We start from the raw sequence: 16,154 nt of genomic DNA on the forward strand, positions 1-16,154 counted from the left end.
TCTTACAGGAATGCTACCTATCTTATAGGGTTCTCTAAATAAACAATGTGTTTAAACACTTTATACCAACATAGCTGGCATACAGTAAAGTGCAACATGACTCAGTATTATTTCCCTCATTTTACAGGTAGGAGGCTCAGGTGAGAGAGTCAAGCAGAGCCCGGATTCTAACCTAGCTCTAATTATACGACGACTCCACATATTACCTCCCACTGAGCTCAAACAGGTTGTGTCACTAAGCCTAGGATCTGGCGTAACTCTCCCAGAGTTATGTCCCTTCCCTTTCCTTCATGTGGGGGAAATTACAGACTAGGGCAAATTATCTTAATACGATGAGTCACTGTCTATGTACTAAGGTCAGTACCAGCCCTGCCATGTGATAGTGGAGGTTACTGCATACCTCTAGGGGGCAGCAAGGCCAGGATCCCAGGAGTAGAGGAGTAGCAGAGCCAGCCAAATGTCAGTAACCTATCATTGTCCTTCCCTCCCTCAGTCTTCCATTATGAAAGGTATCATGCTCCCTGCTCCTCACCTACACATACTTACTCATACAAAGGGGAAATATAAGTTACTGTCATAGAATTCACATAATTTCAACTCTGACCCCACTAAATATCCGTGCTACTTCAAGAGGTTTTCAAAAATAAGACTCTCTGGCCGGGCATAGTGGCTCTCTCCTATAATCCCAGCACTTTGGGAAACCAAGGCAGCTAGATCACTTGAGGTCAGGAGTTCAAGACCAGCCTGACCAACATGGCGAAACCCCATCTCTACTAAAAATACAAAAATTAGCTGGGTGTGGTGACAAGCATCTGTAATCCCAGCTACTCGGGAGGCTGAGACAGGAGAATCACTTGAACCCAGGAGGCAGAGGTTGCAGTGAGCCGAGATCATACCACTGCACTCCAGTCTGGGCGACAGAGTGAGACTCTACCTTAAGAAAAAACAAACAAAAAAAAACTCTCAGAAGGCCTCAAATTTGAGTCTTAGCATTGTCTCTCTTTTTTTTGTTGTTGAGACAGAGTCTCCCTCTATCACCAGGCTGGAGTGCAGTGCTGCGATCTTGGCTCACTGCAACCTCCACCTACTGGATTTAAGCGATTCTCCTGCCTCAGCCTCCTGAGTAGCGGGAATTACAGGCGCCCACCACCATGCCCGGCTACTTTTTGTATTTCTAGTAGAGACAGGGTTTCACCATGTTGGCCAGGATGGTCTCAATCTTCTGACCTCATGCTCTGTTCACCTCGGCCTCCCAAAGTGCTGGCATTACAGGCGTGAGCCACCACACCCGGCCAGCATTGTCTCTTATTAGCTGTGTGACCTGGGTAAGTCATTCTTCAGTTATTTTTTTTTTTTTTTTGAGACGGAGTCTCGCTCTGTCGCCCGGGCTGGAGTGCAGTGGCCGGATCTCAGCTCACTTCAAGCTCCGCCTCCCGGGTTTACGCCATTCTCCTGCCTCAGCCTCCCGAGTAGCTGGGACTATAGACGCCCGCCACCTCGCCCGGCTAGTTTTTTGTATTTTTTTAGTAGAGACGGGGTTTCACCGTGTTAGCCAGGATGGTCTCAATCTCCTGACCTCGTGATCCGCCCGTCTCGGCCTCCCAAAGTGCTGGGATTACAGGCTTGAGCCACCGCGCCCGGCCATTCTTCAGTTATATAAAAAAAAGTTCTGGCTGGGCATAGTGGCTCATGCCTGTAATCCCAGCACTTTGGGAGGCCAAGGTAGGCAGATTGCTTGAGTCCAGGGGTTCTAGACCATCCTGGACAACATGGCAAAACCTCAACTCTATAAGAAATACACAATTAGCCAGGCATGATGGTGCACACCTGTAGTCCCAGCTGATTGGGAGGTTGAAGTGGGAGGAACACTTGAGCCCAGGAGGTCAAAGCTGCAGTACGTCACTGATATCATCACCGCACTCCAGCCTGGGTGACAGAGTAAAACCCCGTCTCAAAACAGGCCAGGTGTGGCAGCTCATGCCTGTAATCCCAATGCTTCGGGAGGCCAACGAGGTGGGTGGGAATCACTTGAGGCCAAGAGTTCAAGACCAGCATGGGAAACATAGCCAGCCCTTGTCTCTACAAAAAAATTTAAAAAATTAGCCGGGCATCGTGGTGCACATCTGTACTCCTAGCTCAGCCTACTTGGAAGGCTGAGGCAGGAGGATCACTTGAGCCCAGCAGTTCAAGGATGCCATGAGCTACGACTGTGCCACTGCACTCCAGCCTGGGCGACAGAGCAAGACCCCGTCTCAATGGGCCAGGTGTGGTAGCTCAAGCCTGTAATCCCACCACTTTGGGAGGCCAAGACGGGCGGATCACGAGGTCAGGAGATGGAGACCATCCCGGCTCACACAGTAAAACTCCATCTCTACTAAAAATGCAAAAAAAATTATCCGGGCATGGTGGCCGGCGCCAGTAGTTCCAGCTACTTGGGAGGCTGAGGCAGGAGAATGGTGTGAACCCAGGAGGCGGAGCTTGCAGTGAGCCGAGATCGCGCCACTGCACTCCAGCCTGGGCGACAGAGCGAGACTCTGTCTCGGAGAAAAAAAAAAAAAAAAAATCACAGAATACTGGGGTTTGCAGGGGACTCGTTCAAGTCACATAGCAAGTCAGAGGTAGGCATGTGTTCCAGGGAGAGGAAATCAAGAGTTAGTTATCCAGACTCAACTCTGAAATGCTTAAGGGGTTCATGTTCCACTTCTAAGTGGCGGCCCAGGCACTACTGTACTACTACTTCCATTCCCTGCTGAGGATTCGCAGGTTCTTTATCTATGGGCAGCCCTGAAAGCTGCCAAGGCTCCTAATGCATAAGTTACACACTGGAATGGGAGACAAAGTAGAACAAAAGATCTGTGTTTGAGGTCAGCTGATACTTGCGATTTTTTTTTTTTGGTGCGATGAAGTCTCCTCTGTCACCCAGGCTGGAGTGCAGTGGTGAGATCTCGGCTCACTGCAACCTCCGCCTCCCAGGTTCAAGCGATTCTCCTGCATCAGCCTCTGGAGTAGCTGGGACTATAGGCGCGCAACACCATGCCTGGCTAATTTTTTTTTTTTTTTTTTAAGTAGCAACAGGGTTTCATGATATTGGCCCAGGCTGGTCTCGAACTCCCGACCAGATGATCTGCCTGCCTCGGCCTCCCAAAGTGCTGGGATTACAGGCGTGAGCCACTGGGCCCACGCCCAATATTTGTAATCGTAAGGCACATCATTCTAAGCTTGGCTTATCTTTCAAATGGGCAAAATGGGTATCACACCAACTGTTCGACTTATCTCAAGGGGTTAGCAGAAAATTGATACAAAAATACAGCCGGGCACAGTGGCTCACACCTGTAATCCCAGCACTTTGGGAGGCCAAGGTGGGTGAATCGTGAGGTCAGGAGTTCAAGACCAGCCTGGCCAACATGGTGAAACTCCATCTCTAAATACAAAAAATTAGCTGGGTGTGGTGGTGGGCGCCTGTAATCCCAGCTACTCAGGAGGCTGAGGCAGGAGAATCACTTGAAGCAGGGAGGCGGAAGTTGCACTCTAGCCTAGGCAACAGAATGAGTCTCTGTCTCAAAAAAATAAAAGCTTGCCAGCTGAAGTTCAGAATCAGCAGAAGTGTTGGCTTCTTACCAGAAGGTATGGGGCTTCAACTGTGCTACTTTTTGTGACACATGATTAAAAACTCATGGAACATTCAAAAACATAAACAGAAACATCAGGACATAGGCATGAATGTTGCCCCACAAAGTTCAACAATGGCACCTTTGTTTAAGGAGTACCTGGAACACCTCTCCTGGAACTGTCTGTAAAACTAGTTTAAAAAGCACTTAAGATCAACAATCATGTCCTATCTAGTTCCACACCGTTTCTTTGACTAAACAGTGTTATTACTTGACAATGACTTTGTGCCATTTCTAAAATACAACCTCCCCATGAAAATGTGTGACGAGAAAAGGCACATCTGAAACTACAAAAGGAATTCCCAAATGATTCTAATGATTCTCCACACCATCCCTGTGGTCAATTTAACAGATTAACTTCTGTCATGAAGTCTTCTTTGGACAAAGATCACACTATTTTGATATAGAAATTGTTTTCAAACTAGGGACCCTACTGACATTTCTATGGATTAAAAGAAGAAACAGGTTGCTGTAATTACTAACCCTAAACTGTGATTTGAAAGTTCTGGTGTACAGCCCAAAGGGGGCAGACAAGGAACTTAAGAGTCTGAAAGGGGTGACAGGGGCTTACGTACTTCTGTTTCTTTGATCCTTTATGAGTTTTCTCTGTTTTCTCAGCTGACCTTTCCCTTGAGTGGCTGGAGTCTCGGGAATCCACTGATTCTCTCGATTTACCTCGTTTAAGATCTCTCTCCTTATGTTTTTTACGACGTTCAATATCAAGGCGGAGATCAACAGGATCATCTTTGTATTTTCCCTCAGCCTATCAAAAGATAAGTCAAAATTAAGGTTTCTGGGATTCAGAGCCATCAGCTCAACCATCCCACAAACTGTGGTTTTTACTCCAATGGAGGGGTGCAGAGGAAGCACTGGGAAATGTGAGGCATCTCACCCAACCTTGGAAGGGATGCAGGATGTCCCACAGAAGTTACTCCATAAGGATCCCTCACAGAACCCAAGCCAGTTCTCCAAAACAATGATGCTGGCCTTCTGAAAATGCTATGCATTGATCTCAGTTTGTTTCTTTTCTGGCCCAGTAATGACTCTGGCTAGTTTAGAAGTTGAGAAGGCTGGCCGGGCGCAGTGGCTCACGCCTGTAATCCCAGAACTTTGGGAGGCTGAGGCAGGCGGATCACTTCAGGAGTTCGAGATCAGCATTGCAACAACCAAAACCCTGTTCTCTACTAAAAATACAAAAATCAGCCAAGCAAGGTGGCGTGTGCCTGTAATCCCAGCTACTAGGGAGGCTAAAGCAGAAGAATCGCTTAAACCCAGGAGGTGGAGGTTGCAGTGAGCCAGAGATCGCGCCACTGCACTCCATCCTGGCCAATAGAGCAAGACTCTCTTCTCTCTCAAAAAAAACAAACAAACAAATAAATAAATAAAATAAAAATGTTGAGAAGGCTAAAATTAGCTCTGGAAGAGTAGGTGGTTGGGCTGGCTCAGGCTTAGCCACCACTGAGAGTAGAAATGCTCACCTTCCCCTACCTATACTGTAGTATCCACGCATGGCTTATCCTCCACTTGGAATTATCTCTGAGTACTGAGTCCAAAGAGGGACAATGGAAGAAGACTTAAGCAGCCTTCAAAACCCTGAGTTATGCTGAGAAATTTCTCTAGAAAGGGAATATTAAAAACTATAGGGAATTCATAAACTGGTATTACCAGGTGAAAGAAAAGGGAAGGGAAGGGGAAGGGGAAGTGGGAAAGAAAGAAAGAAAAAGGAAGGGAGGGAGGAGGGGAAGAAGGGAGGAGGGAAGGAAGGAAAAAACTTCTCTGCTAGCTTCCTAAGCAATACAGCTATGAAGGTATGTTTTGCAGCAGCAACAGCACACCTGCTCAGACCACTGCAGCAAAGGCTTTCAACAATTCTTGGGAAACTCAGTGGGGGCAAAGATGCATGGTAGTTCCAGGACATCCCACACTAGGATTTGTCTCATGGAGGTACCTCAGGGAGGAAGAAATGAGCAGTTCACTCTGCATTAACAATTTATATACATGAACTACTAAACTTAAAAAAATTAAGTTTAACAACAGGAGTGGCAGAAAGTAGGTTTATAGTTTTGTGGTTTTTTTTGAGACAAAGCTTCGCTATTGTTGCCCTGGCTGGAGTGCAGTGGCGCGATCTTGGCTCATTGCAACCTCTACCTTCTGGGTTCATGTGATTCTCCTGCCTCAGCCTCCCAGGTAGCTGGGATTACAGGCATGCACTACCACACCAGGCTAATTTTGTATTTTTAGTAGAGACAGGGTTTCACCATGTAGGTCAGGCTGGTCTCAAACTCCTGACCTCAGGTGATCCGCCCACCTCAGCCTCCCGAAGTGCTGGGATTACAGGCTTGAGCCACCTTGCCCGTCCGTTTATTGTTTTATCACTTAATTTGTTTCCTAACAGAGGGAACTGGGCCTCTGCATCCTCCAATGAGCAAAACAAGACAAAAAGACAAATGCAACACTGCTCCCAGGGGTTGGCTTTTTAGGGCATGGAGGACAAGATCTCTTCTGATGTTTTAAAGAAAACCTTGGGTTTTACATGGCTAGTGCCAAGCTGGAGAAGGGGTACTCGGAGGAGGAAAGAGGGGTGGGAGAGAAGAGAGACTGCCCAAGAGCGCCTCTCATCACATTCAACCAACAAGACAAATTTTTTTTTAGAAAAGGTTTCAGCAGCATTGGAATAACCATCTGTAATTTTAAATGTCAACTGTATATGTGAATGAAGATCAATAAATACTAAGATTTTTTAAAGCCCAATTTCGTTATTTCACAGTAAAAGATTGTATACAAGCTTTAACTTCTTAATAACAGTGTTTACGTGCACATCATGGCAAATGTAGCTGGGCCATCAAAGTAATGTTTAACAGTAATTGACAGATGATAGATATGGTACAATGTTAGGAAAAAAAACTGGACCAGCTGTTTAAAAACAGTCTACTTAAGTTAAGACATGAATATTTCACTCTTCTCTGACATGCATGTCTTTCTGAAATCATGGTTGGAAATAGTGCATGTATACAGTTGATTTGATAATACTTACAAGCAGAAAAATATCACAAAAAGTTTCTTCTCTCATCATGGGCACTTGTTCCAAAACTCCTCTCTTTTTTTTCTCAAGCTCACCTCAATAGACTTTGGGGTCATTTACCATATTCTAACCACTTCACAAAGGTTGTTGATACATTTAATAAAAATTAACCCTTTGTAGTTCATTTTTAGAATTATGCCCATCCTTAAAAGAAAAACACAAACTTAAGTAGAGAGTAATTTAAACAAACACATTTCTGTCAAGTTCATGCCCAACGCACTCATTTTGTTGGAATTACTGATCAAATCAACAGTTCACCTTGTAGCCAGGTTCCCGGGGACTTTTCATTTCATCATGAGCCAAACCATGTTTTCTGAATGTACTGGGGGAAATGTCTATTCTCCTAAAATTGAAAATACAGAACAATATAGTACTCCATTGTGTGAATATGATACTGGTAATATTCTAGCTCCTAAGTTGGGTAACAGATTCACAGGCATTATTTTTCCTTATGTTTCATGACTTATGTATGTATTACTTTTACTCTTTACTTACATACTTATACTCTCCCGTAGGCATACACACACACACACACACACACACAGAGCCCCAGGTTCCCAAAGTGTGACAGAAGTTAGAGGTTTTTGTTCTCTCCCGGTTTTGCTACACACAGAAAGATGGACTCACCCACAGCCTTAAAGGTAAGGCCAACTTTGTTTCTAGTCCCTATCCACTGAACTGACTCCCACAACCAAATGGAATAGTCTTTAAACCTACTGGGCCTTAAAATTCTTTGAGACAATCCTACAAGCTACCGCTTCTAGCCCCCAGGCAAATTCTTCTAAAGGAATCCAACTACCATGATTTAATCCATGACTAAACTACCATGAAATATTAATATATGGGTTTGCCTAAACAAATTAGCATTAGGCCGGGCACAGTGGCTCATGCCTGTAATCCCAGCACTTTGGGAGGCCGAGGCGGGCAGGTCACCTGAGGTTGGGAGTTCGAGACCAGACTGGCCAACATGGTGAACCTTGTCTCTATTAAAAATACAAAAATTAGCTGGGCATGGTGGCGCACGTCTGTAATCCCAGGTACTTGGGAAGCTGAGGCATGAGAATTGCTTGAACCTGGGAGGCAGAGGTTGCAGGGAGCCTGGTTGTACTCCAGCCTCGGTGGCAGAGCAAGACTCCACCTCAAAAAAAGTAAGCCGGGTGCGGTGGCTCAAGCCTGTAATCCCAGCACTTTGGGAGGCCGAGACGGGCGGATCACGAGGTCAGGAGATCAAGACCATCCTGGCTAGCCCGGTGAAACCCCGTCTCTACTAAAAAATGCAAAAACACTAGCCGGGCGAGGTGGCGGGCGCCTGTAGTCCCAGCTACTCGGGAGGCTGAGGCAGGAGAATGGCGTAAACCCAGGAGGTGGAGCTTGCAGTGAGCTGAGATCCGGCCACTGCACTCCTGCCTGGGTGACAAAGCGAGACTCCGTCTCAAAAAAAAAAAAAAAAAAGTAAAGAAAAGAAACTAGCATTTACTCTACTTACTCACGGTAATTTCAGGCTAACATTTGCCAGCTCCCAGTAATACAGGAGTTAATCTATGTCAAGAGAGCTGTTTTCCTCAGGCCCAACGTGAGAGACTATTATCCCAAAGCATGTTCTGTACACTCTAAAATATAAATGCCTACAGCTCTCTTAGAGTCTGAAGGATGCTACCGTAAATTTTGTATTAAAGGTGCATTAGCAGCAGAATTTAACATGGTGAGTTTAATGTCTGGTACAAAGTCTTTTTTTTTTTTTTTTTTGAGACGGAGTCTCGCTCTGTCACCCAGGCTGGAGTGCAGTGGCCGGATCTCAGCTCACTGCAAGCTCCGCCTCCCGGGTTTACGCCATTCTCCTGCCTCAGCCTCCCGAGTAGCTGGGACTACAGGCGCCCGCCACCTCGCCCGGCTAGTTTTTTGTATTTTTTAGTAGAGACGGGGTTTCACTGTGTTAGCCAGGATGACAAAGTCTTTTATTACAACATCCAGTATAAGGCCAAGGTCCTTACCTGTGTATCTCTGGGCTTTTCTTGTTTTTGGCTGCCTCCTGCTCAGTTCCTCTCTTTAGGTATTTAGTAAAGCGTTCATGTAATGTCATTCCTGAGGACCCAAAGTGATGCTCTGTTGGAATTAAAAGAAACACAGTATGTTACCAAAGGCAGACACAATGTTTTAACTTTTTTGCAGGAACCGGTAACCACAGAGATGCAACTGAAGTAGTTAAAGCCACACAACAAATATATTGAGAAAAGGAAGGAAAAATGGCTGGTCCAAACACAGTCCCATATTGGGCATTAGATTTCCACTGTAGTTCCCATGTCTTAGGACAGAGAAGCTTGAAGTTTATTCTCCTCAGAAACACAGCACCAACTCTTGCTTGAGTTTATATTCAGATGGAACCTGCCAACTGGCCCAACCCAGCTTCTCCATCACTTCTCTTAGCCATTCCCTAACCTGCCCAACTCCATTTGCCCAGGGGGATGACAGAATACTCTGGAGGAAGAAATTCACACCACAAGGTCCGTAAGAGATCACTTAGAGGAGAGAAGACAGAGATGCTAGAAAAGTCATTTTGCTATTGGCTTAACCTGTTCTCTTGGTCACAGGTTACCAGCATTTCAAAATGCTAAGCTCTGCAATTAAAACATGGAAATTGTTCCCTGAACACAATTTCCTTCAAGCCAGCCCCTAGCTTCAAAGGCCCTTTAGATGAGATACAGGGCCCCCCAAAACTCCTTATCCACCCACTCATCCTTCTTCTAAGTGTGGAACACCGGCCTGAAGCAGGCCAGGGTCTGGACTCACCTTTAACATGGTGAACAATGGTCACTATATGCTGGGCAAACAGTTCTGAGGGGCTGCGCTGAGACTGAGCTGATTGTATGTGTTGGAAAATGGAACGAAACTCCTGTTCCTTTTTGTTGCTATGGACTAGATCTCGGCAAAGCTTGCGTTCCTGAGCCAATAAGCCACTGGGTCTGAAAAAGAAATATGGGGAGGCCCAATTAGAACATGATATACAGAAAGAACATTAAAACCATAAAAATACTTTTTTGAAGAGTTTTAAATCTATCCATAAACTTCTTTTCTTCCTACCGAAGTTGAAAGTAACCTCAATGCACTGTAACTATGGAAAAGGATATCCAAAATCTCTCTATTCTTTTTTTTTTCTTTTTTTTTTGAGGCGGAGTCTCGCTCTGTCGCCCGGACTGGAGTGCAGTGGCCGGATCTCAGCTCACTGCAAGCTCCGCCTCCCGGGTTTACACCATTCTCCTGCCTCAGCCTCCCGAGTAGCTGGGACTACAGACGCCCGCCGCCTCGCCCAGCTAGTTTTTGTGTTTTTTTTTTTTTTAGTAGAGACGGGGTTTCACCCTGTTAGCCAGGATGGTCTCGATCTCCTGACCACGTGATCTGCCCGTCTCGGCCTCCCAAAGTGCTGGGATTACAGGCTTGAGCCACTGCGCCCGGCCTCTATTCTCTTTTTTACTGGAATCTTCAAGTGGAGTGAAGTGTTAAACCTTAGTCACTGCTGGTTTTAACACACCCAACAAATGAGAAAGTATTTTAAAAGATCAACTACAGCTGGGTGCAGTGGTTCATACTCGTAATCTCAACACTTCGGGAGGCAGAGACAGGAGTATCACTTGAGCCCACGAGTTTGAGACTCCATCTCCATCAATCAATCGATAAAAAGATCAGCTAGCGGCCGGGCGCGGTGGCTCAAGCCTGTAATCCCAGCACTTTGGGAGGCCGAGACGGGCGGATCACGAGGTCAGGAGATCGAGACCATCCTGGCTAACACGGTGAAACCCCGTCTCTACTAAAAAATACAAAAAAATTAGCCGGGCGAGGTGGCGGGCGCCTGTAGTCCCAGCTACTCGGGAGGCTGAGGCAGGAGAATGGCGTGAACCCGGGAGGCGGAGCTTGCAGTGAGCTGAGATCCGGCCACTGCACTCCAGCCTGGGCGGCAGAGCCAGACTCCGTCTCAAAAAAAAAAAAAAAAAAAAAAGATCAGCTAGCATGACCAGCCAAGGCCTGATTCAGGGAGGTGATGTCATGAAGCGGGAGTGGGGTGTGGCTGGAATGCTGTTCACACAGACTTCCAGCTGGCTGAGTAGTTTACGCCAAGTAAAAAACCAGTTAGCCGTGGCCTCCCAACTCTTTCCTAAAATTTAGGGGACAGCGGGTAGATGTATTGCCTTCCTTAACTCTAAAATTGTGGCCAGGCACAGTGGCTCGTGCTTGTAATCCCAGCACTTTGGGAGGCTAAGGCAGGCACATCACCTGGCTTCAAGGGTTCGAGACCAGCCTGGCCAACATGGTGTAACCCAGCCTCTACCAAAAATACAAAAATTAGCCAGGTGTGGTGGCAGGTGCGTGTAATCCCAGCTACTCGGGAGGCTGAGGCAGGAGAATCGCTTGAACCTGAGAGGCAGAGGTTGCAGTGAGTTGACAGTGCACCGCTGCACTCCAGCCTGGGTGACAGAGAGAGATTCTGGGCCAGGTGCAGTGGCTCACGCCTGTAATCCCAGCACTTTGGGAGGCCAAGGTGGGCGGATCACGAGGTCAGGAGATCGAGACCATCCTGGCTAACACGGTGAAACCCCGTCTCTACTAAAAATACAAAAAATTAGCCAGGCGTGGAGGCGGGCGCCTGTGGTCCCAGCTACTTGGGAGGCTGAGGCAGGAGAATGGCACGAACCTGGGAGGCGGAGCTTGTGGTAAGCGGAGATCGCACCACTGCACTCCAGCCTGGGTGACAGAGGGAGACCCCCATCTCAAAAAACAAAAAAAGAAAAAGAAAAAGAAAAAGAAGAGAGAGAGACTGTCTCAAAAATAAAATAAAATACAATAAAACTGCTACGTTATCTGATGGGGAAGGGCTATACTATAGACTTCGGTGACCCAGCTAGGAAGGAAGAAGTGGATCCAGGATGGCTTCACAGGCAAAGCTATGTTAAACACAAGAAACAGTATTGGACTTGGTGGTGTAGTGATGAACAGAGAATGAGCCAGTCACTAAGGACTGAAGAGATACTTCATCACCCCAGGGATACTGTCCCCCTCAAAGCACACAATCACTCCGTGATACATACTCTCTAGTGAACACAGGTGGACATGAAAGTACCAGCACTGAAGCTTAAGACAGCAGGGGGAACACAACAGAATGTCTCCAGGGAGAAGGGCTAGGAGACACCACTTAGGCCACTAAAGCACTGAGGATTAAGAAGAAGCACATCTCACCGTGCAAGGTCCTCATCAAAAGAGTCCATCCGGACATTGACCTGTGCCTCTCGAGTAATGGAAAAGGAAGACTTCCCCGTGGGAAAATCTCCTTTCACTCCCAGCTTGTCTCGGCTCTCAGAGGTCTTTCTTGGGGGAGGTGATGAGCTTTTCTCCTGGACTGCTTTGTAAGCAGTCACTCGGAAATTCTTCTCAGGCACAAAGCCCCTGTGCCCCCCTTCGGTTCTCTTGCCCCGATCCTCCTTTTTGGATCTCTCTGGGAAAGATTCCTCCTCCAGCTCCTCTGTTTTCCTCTGCTTTTCCTTCCCTGGAGGTGCATATACCAGGCCCTCCCATTTGCCTGACTTCTCCTCCTCCTGGTTTTTGTTTGCACCTATGACTTTAGACATATATTTGGGTTCATCATCAAACTCAGACTCTTTCCTTCCCTTAGCTTTGTCCTTATCTTGATCATCCATCTCCTCCTTGTGGAAGTCAGCCATCTTCTTCTCAAAGTCATCTCGGAGCTTATACCTTTTGGGAGACTGACTGCCCCGAAAAGGCTTCTCGGAATCAGTTTTGGGAGCAAAAGAATCAGATTTCATTTTTCCATCACCCAGGCCTGTGTCAGAGAAGCTCCCTTTCTCTTTTATTTTTTCTTTATCGGTATTTGTTTGTTTCTGTTCCTTATCTTTTCCATTCTCTGTCTTCTGCTCTTCTAGATACCTAGTTATAAAAACACAAGAGAGACACACAAGAGGCTTCTTAAGCATCCCTTGCTCTAAAATAGTGCCTTACTGTTTTTGGTTTTGATTCTCTGAAAAAATATGTCTTATGGATTTCAGTATTACCAAAGGACTTTCTATGTGGTTACTTCCTAGTAATTTCTGAAAAACTGCCATTCACAGTTCTATGAACTTGGCAATTAAGAGAAAAATACATGATCCATGGAGTTGTGTCTTACAAAAGCAACCAAAGAGAACAGCAAAAGTTATTTTTAGGATACTAAAAAACAAAAACAAAAACCTACTTACCTGTAATGTGATCTAGGGCAAAAAATAACTAAGGTCTTACCCAACCTTCACTCAGTCACTTAAAATCTGCTTTCAGCAAAGTTAACATAGAACACCTTGGACAGTTTTGCTTTTATACAACTCACATTTGGAAATACAAGTCTAAAAAGAGACTTCAAATTTGCTTCAAGTCACCTAGAAGATCTAAATATGAAATATACTGTGAACACAAATAAAAACAAAATACATGTTAATGGGGGAGAGGGTGACAGCAGCAAAAATCATCATTCTCTTTCTTATGGAAAAACAGAGCTCATGCTCAAGTCTTCTAAAGATTCACAGTCCTGGCATGGAACAAAACTCATGCTTTAAAATAGACTTACTTGGGAGCTAGACTATGAGGACCCAAAGGCATAAGAATGATACAATGAACTTTGGGAACTCAGGGAGAAGGATGGGAGAGGGCAAGGGATTAAAAAACTACACACTGGGTACAGTGTACACTGCTCGGGTGATGGGTGCACCAAAACCTCAGAAATCACCACTAACAAACTTATCCATGTAACCAAACACCACTTATTCCCCCAAAAACCTACTGAAATAAAAATGTAAATAAATAAAACAGACTTACTGAAGCCAAGTACAGATTCAAAATGTCTCATCTGTACCATTAATGCAGAAAGCCTAATAATCAAGTCAAAGTCGTATTAATACAACCAAGAAGAATCAAGGGATTAAAAAATATGCTAAATACGATAAAATAAAGAAAAAAGGGAAACCACTTACTGGGTTAGTCCCTCTTGACCACAACCTGGTCCCAATGCAACTTCCCTGTAACTTCTCTGCCATCCCAATCCATCCAACCATACAAACAAAGATTCATGTTCCAACTCACCGTGTCCCCCAGGGGAGAAAGACGGAAGCACTGCCATGTCCTCTCCTAACACGCAGCCGTGTTGGCTTCTACTGGGACATACACCCACCTTGTGGTTTTAAAACAAGGCCTTCCCGGACTAAGCCTTGGCCTTTCCCATTCTGCCCAGTCTCAACTGGAGGGTATTGAGGGTGCAGCTCTTCACCATGATAGGCTGATGCAGATCAAACATAGCAGATGGTGGGTGCTACAGGGTCTAAGAGCTCCAATGGCCATTCATTTTGGCAAAGACCATACTTTTTTTTGATAGCTGACCCACAAATCTCTACTGTTCTTTGGCTTACATTGGTAGAATCCAAGGCAAATTTTAAATGTGAAAACATCATTGCAGAGTAGTCTAAAGAAAGTTTATGCTGCAATACAAATTCAGGAAGGTAGGAAAGCTAGAGTTAACCTAAAGGTTTCCTTGGGTGATGCTTTTAATGTTTACTAATGAAAAGTCTAGGAAATAGGGATTACCTTTTACCATTAATCAGAGCTCTTAACTTAGATCACATTACAATTAAACTGCCAGCTAGTGAGACAAAAACACAACCAGGCAGGGGAAATGAGATACTTGCCTCTTTGTATAGGCTGCTCCTCCTGAAGCAGCACTCTCCTCCTTCTGAGATGAACCATATGTGGAGCCAGTGGATGGTGGACTTTTACCCACAGGGCTCTTTTTGGATGGACTCAGGGACCCAGAACCATGGTCGAACTGACCTTGGTGTGTCCCAGACTGATACCCAGTACCACTTGGCAGAGCTGAGCCCATCTGGGATGTGCTGGAAAGTGGAGGACTAGGTTTTGGCACAGGGCTAGGACGGGGTGACCGCCGCCTCACCACCACAGACTGGAGGGGGCTTTTGAGAGCTGGGCTTCGCTCCCGAGGACTCAGCTCAGAAACTGCTGAGGCCCGTGATGCAGAACCAGTGCCGTAGGTGGCATCTGGCCATGGCTTCGAGCTCTCAGATGCTTTTGTATCTTGAGAGGTGCCTCCAGAGAATGTCTGATCCTTGGCCTCATCTCCCTGGTTATCCCCGGCAGCCTGAGATGGCCGGCTATCCTTGGAAGAGGACTTTTTCTCCTTTGCAGACTTGCGCTTAGAAGATTCAACTCGGCTATGGTTGGAGGAAGAACGGGAGGATGAGGAGCGCCTTGACCGGTCAGAAGACGACTTATCAGAGTTTCTAGAATGGCTCCTGGACCTTGGTGAAGGGGACCTTCTCTTTGGGGACCGGGATCTTGAACGGCCTCGACGAGGACTGTATGCTTGCCGATAATTCTGCCAATTTGAGCGGTAGTTTCCATAGCCTCCTCGGTTATACTGGCCCCATGGATAAAAGCCTCTGTTGCGCCCACGGAAATAATAGGGCCTTCTATAGCCTCTGTTGTGACCTCGGAAATCCCGATTCTGATATACTCTTGGGTGGTTTCTTTCTCTGTTATGAGCTGGAGAATATGATCTGGAACGAGACCTAGAACTGGAATGGAAAGGAAAGAGACAAATGTTTGAATTTTTGACAGAAGTGTTTTTATTCAAGAAAAATCTGTTCTGAAATCCCTGTCCTTATGTGTCACTCACTTTCAGTTTTGTTTTCAAAGCAAGGGCACAAATATTTAATCCCACTACGTATGGCCCTTATTAAGTACAAAAACATGGATAAGAATCATTTGAACAAGTGATGAAACACAGGTCACTTCATATTGCAGCACATTTAAAATGGAGGAGTACTTCTACAGTGACTGAGAAACTATCAACATTTTCTTAAGGTAGTCAACCACACAAAGACCATTTTAACAGTTTCACAGGCACAGGGATTTTAACAGGGCTGCAAGTCATTGGAAATGAGAGAAAAACTGCTAGCTGCAGTACCTAGACAGGTACTCTGACCCCTACCCACACTGTGGCAACACTTCACACCCTATCCTAGTCAGCTCTCCCTCTTGTGCGTGACGAATTTCTTAGATACCACTAAGGCTTGGGATCGTAAAAGTGTAGTTACAACAGGTATACACCAAAGAAAACTTGGAGAATGCATCTGCTCAAAGCTTAAAAGAACTTACTAAAATCACATAAACAAAACATACAATATTGTTTTTTTAAATTGGGGACCTGGAAATGGTCTCACTACTTACTTAGGTCATATTTCTGTGGCTGAGCTACATGATCTTACATAGGTGCCACAAGAGGGCACTATCTGACCATAAGGTACCCAAGGACACATGAAGTTAGCAAAGAGGAACTAAAAAACCCCCCACCACCCCGGTGT

General features: G+C 45.7%; 1 protein-coding gene across 5 annotated transcripts in view; it reads right to left on the reverse strand.

The window, feature by feature from the left end:
• The window catches only part of THRAP3 (thyroid hormone receptor associated protein 3), a 98,507-nt gene that overhangs the window by 5,518 nt on the left and 76,835 nt on the right, over nucleotides 1-16,154 (reverse strand). For all 5 annotated transcript variants that reach the window (XM_033227102.1, XM_033227104.1, XM_033227100.1 and 2 more), the window contains 6 exons: nucleotides 14,463-15,365; nucleotides 11,977-12,681; nucleotides 9,538-9,710; nucleotides 8,742-8,853; nucleotides 7,009-7,093; nucleotides 4,244-4,431 (listed from right to left, as the gene is read on the reverse strand). In XM_033227102.1, the coding sequence (XP_033082993.1) occupies nucleotides 4,244-4,431; nucleotides 7,009-7,093; nucleotides 8,742-8,853; nucleotides 9,538-9,710; nucleotides 11,977-12,681; nucleotides 14,463-15,365 (2,166 nt within the window). The remainder of the gene's footprint in view (nucleotides 1-4,243; nucleotides 4,432-7,008; nucleotides 7,094-8,741; nucleotides 8,854-9,537; nucleotides 9,711-11,976; nucleotides 12,682-14,462; nucleotides 15,366-16,154) is intronic.

The sequence above is a fragment of the Trachypithecus francoisi genome, unplaced genomic scaffold (genome assembly GCF_009764315.1).
Source record: "Trachypithecus francoisi isolate TF-2019V2 unplaced genomic scaffold, Tfra_2.0 Lachesis_group12, whole genome shotgun sequence".
Taxonomy (NCBI): Eukaryota; Metazoa; Chordata; class Mammalia; order Primates; family Cercopithecidae; genus Trachypithecus; species Trachypithecus francoisi.